Consider the following 12,263-nt stretch of genomic DNA (forward strand, 5'->3'; position numbering starts at 1 on the left):
CTCCATCAACTGCAAGATGCTATCCTATCAATATGGGCCAACATTTCAAAAAAATGCTATCAGCACCTTGTTGAATCAATGCCACGTAGAATTAAGGCAGTTCTGAAGGCAAAAGGGGGTCCAACACCGTATTAGTATGGTGTTCCTAATAATTCTTTAGGTGAGTGTATATATATATATATATATATATATATACAAACCAGATTCCAAAAAAGTTGGGACACTAAACAAATTGTGAATAAAAACTGAATGCAATGATGTGGAGATGGCAAATGTCAATATTTTATTTGTAATAGAACGTAGATGACAGATCAAACGTTTAATCCGAGGAAATGTATCATTTTAAAGGAAAAATACGTTGATTCAAATTTTCACGGTGTCAACAAATCCCAAAATAGTTGGGACAAGTAGCAATAAGAGGCTGGAAAAAGTAAATTTGAGCATAACGAAGAGCTGGAAGACCAATTAACACTAATTAGGTCAATTGGCAACATGATTGGGTATAAAAAGAGCTTCTCAGAGTGGCAGTGTCTCTCAGAAGCCAAGATGGGTAGAGGATCACCAATTCCCACAATGTTGCGCAGAAAGATAGTGGAGCAATATCAGAAAGGTGTTACCCAGCGAAAAAATTGCAAAGACTTTGCATCTATCATCATCAACTGTGCATAACGTCATCCGAAGATTCAGAGAATCTGGAACAATCTCTGTGCGTAAGGGTCAAGGCCGTAAAACCATACTGGATAACGTGATCTCTGGGCCCTTAAACGACACTGCACCACAAACAGGAATGCTACTGTAAAGGAAATCACAGAATGGGCTCAGGAATACTTCCAGAAACCATTGTCAGTGAACACAATCCACCGTGCCATCCGCCGTTGCCAGCTGAAACTCTACAGTGCAAAGAAGAAGCCATTTCTAAGCAAGATCCACAAGCTCATGCGTTTTCACTGGGCCAGGGATCATTTAAAATGGAGTGTGGCAAAATGGAAGACTGTTCTGTGGTCAGACGAGTCACGATTAGAAGTTATTTTTGGAAATCTGGGACGCCATATCATCCGGACCAAAGAGGACAAGGACAACCCAAGTTGTTATCAACGCTCAGTTCAGAAGCCTGCATCTCTGATGGTATGGGGTTGCATGAGTGCGTGTGGCATGGGCAGCTTGCATGTCTGGAAAGGCACCATCAATGCAGAAAAATATATTCAGGTTCTAGAACAACATCCAAGCTCCCATCCAGACGTCATCTCTTTCAGGGAAGACCCTGCATTTTTCAACAAGATAATGCCAGACCACATTCTGCATCAATCACAACATCTTGGCTGCGTAGGAGAAGGATCCGGGTACTGAAATGGCCAGTCTGCAGTCCAGATCTTTCACCTATAGAGAACATTTGGCGCATCATAAAAAGGAAGGTGCAACAAAGAAGGCCCAAGACGATTGAACAGTTAGAGGCCTGTATTAGACAAGAATGGGAGAGCATTCCTATTTCTAAACTTGAGAAACTGGTCTCCTCGGTCCCCAGACGTCTGTTGAGTGTTGTAAGAAGAAGGGGAGATGCCACACAGTGGTGAAAATGGCCTTGTCCCAACTTTTTGGGGATTTGTTGACACCATGAAATTCTGATTCAACATATTTTTCCCTTAAAATGGTACATTTTCTCAGTTTAAACTTTTGTTCCGTGATTTGTTCTATTCTGAATAAAATATTAGAAGTTGGCACCTCCACATCATTGCATTCAGTTTTTATTCACAATTTGTATATAGTGTCCCAACTTTTTTGGAATACGGTTTATATATAGACATATATATATATATATATATATATATATATATATATATATATATATATAGTGGTTGAGGCATGCTCATGTCCAGGGATCCTACTTAATCCTGCTACTGGATCTTGGGTGTGGCTCACTCTGGAGTGTCTTGTGAAGCAGAGTCCTGGTGAGGATCTGTGTGAGTGGTCTCAGCCGGGTGGGCTGAGGGGCCACGAGGCTAGGCGATAGCCACGAGGCTAGGCAGTGACGCCTGTGAAACAAGGATCACGAGGCCAGAGTCGGGAGGACTACTGGGCCACAATCCCCCAAAAGGTGTGGATGTCACATGTGATAAGTTGAAGCTGTGACTTATTAACCTGTGCTTTGCTAAAGTGTCTGAAATAAAGCAAGAGTTTGGACATTATAATCGTGTCTGCGAAGATATCTGTGAGTGTGACCCCCTGAAAAGAGACAATCCCTTAAAACATTATATATTATATATATAATATATATATATATATATATATATATATATATATATAATGAGAGTAACAACCACTGTATCCAAGAGGTGTACATGAAGTAGTTGCAAAAGAAAAAAGACAATTAAAAATCCCCCCCCACCCCCCAAAACAGGATTCAAAAGTAATACCTCACCAAAATCTCAAGTAATAGCATCCACATAAGGGCTCATGCACATGACCGTTTTTCACTGATCTGTTTTTCCGTATCTGAGTTGTTTTTTTTCTCTGATTTAAAGGGAACCTGTCATCCGGATTTTTGCCATAGAGCTGGGGACATGGGTTGCTAGATGGCCGCTAGCACGTCCGCAATACCCAGTCCTCATAGCTCTCTGTGCTTTTATTGTGTAAAAAATTTTTTTTTAATACATATGCCAATGAACATAAAAGAGTCATATCTCACTTGTGTGACCAGAGAAGAGTCATATTTTCAAGCTCTGACTCATCTCAGGGTAATTTGCATATGTATCAAATTAGTTTTTTTTACACAATAAAAGCACACATAGCTATGGGGACTGGGTATTATGGATGTGCTAGCGGCCCATGGCCTCAGCTCTATACCCAAAATCCCAGTTACAGATTCCCTTTAAGTCCTCTTCTGTTCCGCTATTGCACAAAACATATCCGTATGGTTTCCGTATTTGATCCGTTTTTTTGCGGATTGTATACAGAAACAGTAACTTACTAATCACCAAACACATGAGCAATATGGGCTGGGCATAGCATTTCTACAGTCTGGATCCACAAAATATGGATGAAATACAGATTACATACGGATGTGTTCCGTGTACGTTCCGTATTTTTGCAGCTCAATTGACTTGAATGGGGCCTCGGACCGTGATTTGCGGACAATAATAGGACATGCACTACTTTTTTGCGGAACGGCCATGTGGACAAACGGAAACGGAATGCACACGGAGTAAGGGTCCATTCACACGTCCGTAGAATGGGTCCGGATTAGTTCCTATAATGTGCATATGTATTGCTATATATTTCCTATAATTATTATGTTAAAGTGTAATTGACTGGTCTACCACTACTAGGTGGAAGCAAATACTTGTCAGATCTTAGAGAGAAGGAGATTAGCCAGTTAGAGGTAGTTCCAACCTACCTCTCTTTAGTCTGACTTAACCCCTGCTAGGGGAAGGCAGCAGGCCTAGTCCTGTCTGGACAGGTTCTGTTAGTCTTACGCCAGCCTTATCACTGGAGGTTGTGCAACACCAAGCATAAGCAAGCTTGAGGTACTCTAAGCCAGGATAAGAAGTTGCTAGGATTATTTACAGTAAGAAACTGACTACTGCTATTTCAGTGCTGAGAGAGCTACAGAGAGGATACAGCAGAGAGGAGTTTGTTGCAGACAGAAGTATTCGCCTGCCATTTGCTTGCTGAAACCTATTGATGACCAAGATAAAGTCTGGAAACTGTATGGAATACCGTTTATTACAAGTAAAAGCAACTGTTCAATTGTTTACCAAGTCTGGACTCAACTTTGTTCTACACCATCCAAGTTCAACTACTCCATTTTGCACTGCTTCAAATCATATCACGTCTGGGATCCAAAGATATCCAGGTAGGAACACCGTGACATGTGTACATAACATCTACAGAGACTGTAGGCCACCCTGCACCACTCTGGCAATCCTACCTCTGGGTACCAACATTACCATCTACAAAGGGAGCCTTGTGCTTCCGCTGCTTAACCGCAGCTGGCATCACGTTTACTTGCTCTATAAGAGGGACATATTTCGTAGAAACCTCCCAATGGGCAAGCGATACCCCAGGCATGGTCTAGTGGCCCCGTTGCAATCTCATTGTCTTTTATGGGATAGTCTTCTAGGCATGCATTGTGACTTTTGAAGAAGTCATTGTACAAGGAAAGAATAGATAAGATTTGACAATCGCTTATTGTGAATGTCCTGTCTTATCTGTCATTCTTATCCTGCCTGTAATGATATCACCACTATATTACTGTATCACCTCTGTAGTAAAGTGATCTGTACAGACCAAGAAGGTCTATTATTATTATTATTATTATTATTATTAGTGGCCAGTTGGAAAACTGCAGGATTTTATGGGTTTTAGATAGTGACATGGAAAGTTAAAAATAACCACCAAAAATTGTTTAAAAATATATTAAACATAAAAATGTGATTTAAAAAATTGTTCCTTTTCTGAGGACACATATCCTTCAGGGCTCATGTACACGACCGTATGTATTTTGCGGTCCGCAAAAATCGGACCCGCAAAAAATGCGAATCACTTTCGTGTGCTATCCGTATTTTGCAGAACGGAACAGCTGGCCGATCCTTGTCCGTAATGTGGACAATAATAGGACATGGTCTATTTTTATGTGAAATGGAAATACGGACATACGGAATGCACACAGAGTAACTTCCGTTTTTTTTGCGGACCCATTGAAATGAATGGTTCCGCATACGGTCAGCAAAAAAAACGGAACAGACACAGAAAGAAAATATATGTTCGTGTGCATGTATTAGAACACAATATTAGAACACAGGGCTGCTTTAACCATTGGTCAAAAGTTGTACATGCACGGGGCCCCTCAAGCATCCACTGGATGAAAATACAGTTGAAGACTTAGAAAAATGGAGGGTCTGCTGCATGACCCCTAGGGCTGCAGTAAACGATTATTTTAGTAATCGAGTATTCTATTCATTATTTTTTACGATGAATTAAGTAATCTAATAAGAAAAACCTTCTTAAAATAACATATTGCTTTATAAAAATGTCCCCCCTTTCCCAGTGCCTCCTATGCCATCCACCATGTGCCCCACTCCCCCAGTGCCATCAGATCAGCAGCCCCTCCATGCCATTGCCCCCATGATGGCACTGCTATCAGCCCCTTCATCCAGATTGCCATGATGTCTCCCTTCCCCAGTGCCTCCTATGCCATCCACCATGTCCCCCAGTGCCATCAGATCAGCACCCCTCTATGCCATGTCTGCCAGTGCCCCATAATGGCACTGCCATCAGCCCCTCTATCCAGATTGCCATGATGTCCCCCTTCCCCAATGCCTCCATGCCATACACCATGTTCCCCACTCCCCCAGTGTCATCAGATCAGCAGCCCCTCCATGTCATTTCCCCCAGTGCCCCCATGATGGCACTGCCATCAGCCCCTCCATGCCATCCAGATTGCCATGATGTCCCCCTTTCCCAGTGCCTCCTATGCCATCCACCATGTCCCCCAGTGCCATTAGATCAGCAGCCCCTCCATACCATGTCCCCCCGTGCCCCCATAATGGCACTGCCATCAGCCCCTCCATCCATATTGCCATGATGTCCCCCTTCCCCAGTGCCTCCATGCCATCCACCATGTCCCTCACTCCCCCAGATCAGCCCCTCCATGTGCCAAATTACAGGTGCCCCATTACCCCCCCAATAACTTTATACATGCCAAATTACAGGTGCCCCCGTTAACCCCTCTCCCCCCGCCAATAACATTATACACGCCAAATCACAGGTGCCCTCCTTTTCCCATGCCAAATCACAGGTGCCCTCATTTCCCCCTGCCCTGCCACTGCTGCCTCTGCTAACTTTATACTTCCCTTTCAGTGCAGAGTGCGCGAACACATGGAGTCCGCAGGAGACACGTCTTCATCCCAGCATGCACTGGGGACCCGACGTCACACACAGTGTCAGCCAGCGCGCTGGCGATGTTTGAAAGCAAGGTCCTGCAGCGTGGTGCCGACGGAAGGCCACGGAGCGGTGAGTGAGAAGCTTCTTTTCACTCATGCTCCGTGGGCATGTGATTTAAACGAATCCTCGATGCAGAAAAACTGCATCGAGGATTTTTTTATCCTCGATTACATCGTTTCAGCCCTAATGTCCCCACATGTCGTCATTACTGGACAGCAGTGTCACTCATACAAGGGGCGGAGCCTGAACCATTGTCATATAGACTGTTGACAGTGTTGGCTTCACTGCTTCAGGATCTCAGCAGGGGAGTGTACAAAATTTCATCAGGATGCAGGACTTCTGACCTAGCCAGCAGATTTACAACTCCAAAGGCCAGGTTAGAGTGCAGTGGACAATTAAAGAGGACTTGTAACCTCTCCTGACATGACCTTCTAACTTCTAGAAGGAATAATAGGGGAATTGTACAACATAGAGTCATAGGAATAGATGCTCCAGAATTGTTATTACATGGGGACTGCAAGTAGTTAGGCTGACATGTCAGGAGATGTGACAGGTTATCTTTCCTAAGTTATGAGTGAACCTTCCACTGAGGTTGAAATAGTTGTCGGTGAAAATCCACCAGCCCACTTAGGCCATACTGTAGTTCATTCAAATTTCCTGAAACAAGTGACTTTTCTTATGAATGCATTGCTTCCATTTTTTGTTGCATCTGCATTGACTGGTTCGGGTTGAAACCACTGCACCACTCCCTACTAACTTCTGACAGCCTGTCGTCACAGCCAAGATTCGACTGGCCCACAGGGGAACAAGGGAATCCCCCGGGTGGGCCCTTAGTTTTCCCATCCCCTGCACAAGTGCCATATGGCAAAGTGCAATGACTGCACTACATACAAATATTCAGTGTACAGAATCTTGTGCATATGTCTTCATATAAAAAATTGGGTTGATTATTTAATAAGCCACCCACACACAGGGTGGCTGAGATGACTTCTAGGTACAGAAGCAAGGTCTCCAGGACAGAACAGTCTGAGGCACAGCAGCAGGCTTGGACTGAAAATATCTGTATTGGTGCAGTTTTAGAGATTTGCGAACAGGGGTCAGGTAATATTTTCATGTAGCTGTACCACAGGCTTTCAGAATGAATTTTACTGGTGGGCCCTAGGCACCCCAGTCCGACACTGACCACAATTCTCTTTTTTTGTTTTTTCGGCCTAGCTAAATCTGGTTTTGAGAAGCCTGAGGAAAACTGGTTACCTAATCACACTGTGGACACAATAAAAGGGAGCTATTTCTATAATTGCTGTTGCCAACAATGGCTCTCCAGCAGTGATAGTTACAGCTACAGACTGGAAGATAGATCCAAACTGTGAATTCATAAGAAAGGTTTTCAATAAAAGTAAAAAAATGGAATAAATGAACCACAGTATGAACTAAGAAGAAAAGCAGTCTGCAGAGCAGTAAGATTCCGAAGCAGAATTTGAGTCACAGAGGGTGGCATTTTGCTGACCTCTTTTACACCCAGTGGGTGGTTAACTTACCCATTGTATGCAGTGGCCAGGGGTGGTTGGAGTAACAGAAACAGCATAGCACAGCTGTTTCCATAGCTGAGATATGGAATCACAATTAAATTGGAAAAAGGGGCAATGAGGGGCCCTCATGAGACCTTTGCACTGAGCCTACTAATGTGTTAAAACATCCCTATAAGGCGAGTTCAATGCGAGGAACTTGCAGGGTGTGTCAGTGTGATTTCCAGTTCTGACCTCTGCTCCTCTGACAGGATCACACAGCCTTATAATAATACAGTAGATTTGAGATCTGGCAGTAGCAGACAGCTTTACAATGATTCGGTAGATTTAAGGTCCAGTAGCGACACACAGCATTATAAACCATTATAATGCCTAACGATCCTGTCAGAGGAGCAGAGGTCAGGAAGGAAAAATCACACTGCCACATGCAGCGAGTTTCTTGCATTGAAAGTGCACGTCTGAGACTGGCCTTAGATACTGTTTATAAGAAATGCAGGATTTGCCAAAAGAATGGTTAGCCTGATGTAGGTGGTTGCTAACTGGTCGCTCTCATATACAGTAACTACTAGGAAAGGACGACACTAGGGAAGGTAGCAGGGTTCATCCCTGGGATGTAAAGAATTAAGCAGCCCAAGCATTGGAAATAGTGGTATGATGCAGTGCACTGCTGATGGCACTGCTATGTAGGGCTCTATACCAGGCTGCGTTATTGGATCCTGTGGATGACAGGGTTAAGGAACAGCAAGATTGTGGCTATCACTTTTATGACAAGTTTTGTCTTGTTCAGGATAAGTCTGATGAGAGGAAACCTTGTATAGCAGGGTGTGAAGATTTGGAACAGACATATAGTATATATTTTATATAGATTTAGTATATAAATACCATAATTCTGCATGCATAAAAGTACGTTTTTTTGTTTGTTTTTTTCTTATGGACATATTGGAAAATCAAAATGAATCATATAAATTATAAGTAATAACAGGAAGCAGTTGTCTTTAGATTTAATAGGTTAAGATGATATTTCTAGTAAAAAGGAAAACGTATATTTACCATACTGATGTGCTGGTGTTCCTGGTAACATAATTGTAGGTGGAGCCGTTGGCTGATAAAGTCTGTTGCTGAAAATATATAATTAACCATTAGACATATAGGTAAATGAGAGAGATGGACAGATACGTAGATCGAAATGAGACAGATCGATAGCTAGATACTAGGAGTGTAAGGAGTGGTAATTTAGTGGGTCATTTAGACGCTGGTCTTAAGGCCCTGCACTGGCAGTGGATCTGCCGAAGTTATGTAGAGCCCAAGTTTTCTACTATAAATAAACTTTTTTCCTAAATAAAGTACCGTTATATTAGCAAAAAAAAAGAAAGAAAGAAAGAAGACACTTAGGCCTCTTTCACATGGGCGAGTTTTCCACGCGGGTGCAATGCGTGAGCTGAACGCATTGCACCCGCACTGAATCCGGACCCATTCATTTCTATGGGGCTGTGCACATGAGCAGTGATTTTCACGCATCACTTGTGCGTTGCGTGGAAATCGCAGCAAGCTCTATTTTGTGCGTTTTTCACACAACGCAGGCCCCATAGAAGTAAATGGGGCTGCGTGAAAATCGCAAGCAAGTGTGGATGCCGTGCTATTTTCACGCATGGTTATAAGGGAAAATAATAGCATTCTTAAAACAGAATGCATAGTACAATAGGGCTGGAGGGGTTAAAAAAAATAAAAAATTGTTTAACTCACCTTAATCCACTTGTTCACGCAGCCCGGCTTCTCTTCTGTCTTCATCTGTGAGGAAAAGGACCTGTGGTGACGTCACTGCGCTCATTACATGGTCCATCACATGATCTTTTACCATGGCGGTGGATCATGTGATGGACCATGTGATGAGCGCAGTGACGTCACCATAGGTCCTTTTCTTCACAGATGAAGACAGAAGAGAAGCCGGGCTGCGCGAACAAGTGGATTAAGGTGAGTTATTTTTTGTTTAATTTTTTTTAACCCCTCAAGCCCTATTGTACTATGCATTCTGTATTAATTATGCTATTATTTTCCCTTATAACCATGTTATAAGGGAAAATAATACAATCTACACAACACCTAACCCAAACCCGAACTTCTGTGAAAGAAGTTCAGGTTTGGGTACCAAACATGCCGAATTTTTCTCACGCTTGTGCAAAACGCATTAAAATGTTTTGCACTTGCAAGGAAAAAAAAATTAAAATCGCACATTTTCCCGCGACACACCCGCATCTTATCCCGGCCAAAACCATGACGCCTGTGTGAAAGAGGCCTTACACTTAAGGTCCCTTTCACACGAGCGAGTTTGCCGCGTGGGTGCAATGTGTGACGTGAACGCATAATACCCGCACTCAATCCTGACCCATTCATTTCAATGGGTCTGTGTACATGAGCGTTGTTTTTCGCGCATCAGTTCTGCGTTGCGTGAAAATCGCAGCGGCCCTGGCTCTATAGAAATGAATGGGGCTGCGTGAATAACACATTCTATCCGCAAGCAAGTCCGGATGCAATGCATTTTTCACTGATGGTTGCTAAGAGACGTTGTTTGTAAACCTTCAAGTTTTTATCACACACATGGAAAAAACTGAATAACTGAACGCAATTGCAGACAAAACTGACTGAACTTGCTTGCAAAATGGTGCGAGTTTCACTGAACGCATCTGGACCTAATCTGTCACGCTCATGTGAAAGAGGCCTTACTGTGTTAATTTGACACGTGGCAGTGTATAATAAATCTTGTCTAGATTTAGGCTTCTGTGGAACGGAGTTGGAAGCATAGCCAAATTATTTTGGGGTTGGACTATGGTATGGTTTAAACATAAATGCGGTCATTTATCAAACTTGTGGAAATTAAAACTGGCTTAGTTGCCCATAACAACCAATCAGATTCCACCTTTCATTCTTGACAGCTCATTTGGAAAATGAAAGGTGTAATCTGATTGGTTGCTATGGGCAACTAAGCCAGTTCTAATTTCCACCAGTTTGATAAATCTCTCCCAAAATATCTGTAGGGTTTTCAGGTTTTGATTAAAGATTATATAAAGTTGACAGGCCCCACTTTGATTTTTGCTCAATGTGCCATTTTCTCTAAAAGTGGCCGATTGCACAAGCACCTGTCAGTAATTGGTACACATAAGTTAATCTTAGGCTACTTTCACACTAGCGTTCGGCTAGCGTTCGATCGGATCCGTTCTGAACGGATCCGATCATAATAATGCAGACGGAGGCTCCGTTCAGTACGGATCCGTCTGCATTATTTTAGCAAAAAAAAGCTAAGTGTGAAAATAGCCTAGTACGGATCCGTCCAGACTTTCAATGTAAAGTCAATGGGGGACGGATCCGCTTGAAGATTGAGCCACATTGTGGCATCTTCAAACGGATCCGTCCCCATTGACTTACATTGAAAGTCTGGACGGATCCGCACGGATCCGCACGCCTCCGAACGGCCAGGCGGACACCCCAACGCAGCAAGCAGCGTTCAGCTGTCCGCCTGTCCGTGCGGAGGCGAGCGGAGCGGAGGCTGAACGCCACCAGACTGATGCAGTCTGAGCGGATCCGCCTCCATTCAGACTGCATCAGGGCTGGACGGCTGCGTTCGGGTCCGCTCGTGAGCTCCTTCAAACGGAGCTCACGAACGGAAACCCGAACGCTAGTGTGAAAGTAGCCTTACTCTGTCAATGTCATTAGATTTTAATGCCAGATGTCATTAAGGAATTCTTTGCAAACTATTGAAAATACTTTTTAAAGAAAACACAAGTCAGATATTTGGCCTCTAAAGGTTATGCTGAATCAATAAATGTGACTCACGCTGTAATTACTGCTACAGTTTGGTCTCGTTTCTCCTTTTTCTCTTGTTTTAAAGTCCTTCGCAATGTTAGACCTTGAAGAATAAACAATGTAAACACTTAAGTCCTTCAATTAGACTTCTTTTCATTATCCACTTTTATAAAAATGAAATACAAGATCATCAATTATTAATTGTTATGCTCATTGGGGGCAGAGTAGCCTAAAGATGCCCAGGAACGTAAAGAGGTTCCTGAATTTATTTTTAGGAATGGCCGAGACATGCAACTGCATTCTGTTATAAACCCGGTTATGCAACATCTCATCCATTTATTTCAGCACTGAAACTTGCTGCTGGCAGTGTTGGACTGGAAGAGTACCTGAGGATCCTTCGGAGGGCCCAGGCTCTGATACCATAATGGGTCCCAAAGATCTAGGAGAAACAACCTATTTGTCTGCCTTTGGAGCCAATCACTTGGCACTAGGGTCTATTCCTGTGATTTAAAACCCAATAGAGTCCTTTACATGTAGCAGCTTTAGTCGCAGAGATTTTATGCAACTGTAAATCAGCTCCTTTCACCTAAATGGGTCTTGCAGAAATCCATGTGTTTGTCATCAAAGCAATCACATTCAGTTGAATGGAACAGATTTTCAGTTGCAGACATTTTTGCAACAAAATTTGCCATGTGTGAAGACACCTTATTGATGATAGTTAGGCATCGAGGATTTCCCCTGTGGGCCTCAGAAACCCCAGTGGCTGATGGGACCATGGTTGCCCCATCAGCTTTCCCTGGTAAAATCAGCCGATAACCATTGGATATAACAGTTTACTAGGTCAAATGTAATTTATTGCGATGGTTAGAGATCACAAATTTACAGTATCTCACAAAAGTGAGTACACCCCTCCATTTTTTTTTATATTTTATTATATCTTTTCATGGGACAACAATGAAGATCTGACACAGTGTACAGCTTGTATAACCGCGTAAATTT

At 42.9% G+C, this 12,263-nt stretch overlaps 1 protein-coding gene across 1 annotated transcript in view; it reads right to left on the reverse strand.

The window, feature by feature from the left end:
* Window positions 1-12,263, reverse strand: part of LOC122932231 — a 78,805-nt gene that overhangs the window by 37,954 nt on the left and 28,588 nt on the right. Inside the window, exons 3-4 of the mRNA XM_044286525.1 lie at window positions 11,295-11,367; window positions 8,517-8,584 (exon numbers count right to left, since the gene is read on the reverse strand). Of these exons, the coding sequence (XP_044142460.1) occupies window positions 8,517-8,584; window positions 11,295-11,367 (141 nt within the window). The remainder of the gene's footprint in view (window positions 1-8,516; window positions 8,585-11,294; window positions 11,368-12,263) is intronic.

Source organism: Bufo gargarizans, chromosome 3 (genome assembly GCF_014858855.1).
Source record: "Bufo gargarizans isolate SCDJY-AF-19 chromosome 3, ASM1485885v1, whole genome shotgun sequence".
In the NCBI taxonomy this organism is placed as follows: Eukaryota; Metazoa; Chordata; class Amphibia; order Anura; family Bufonidae; genus Bufo; species Bufo gargarizans.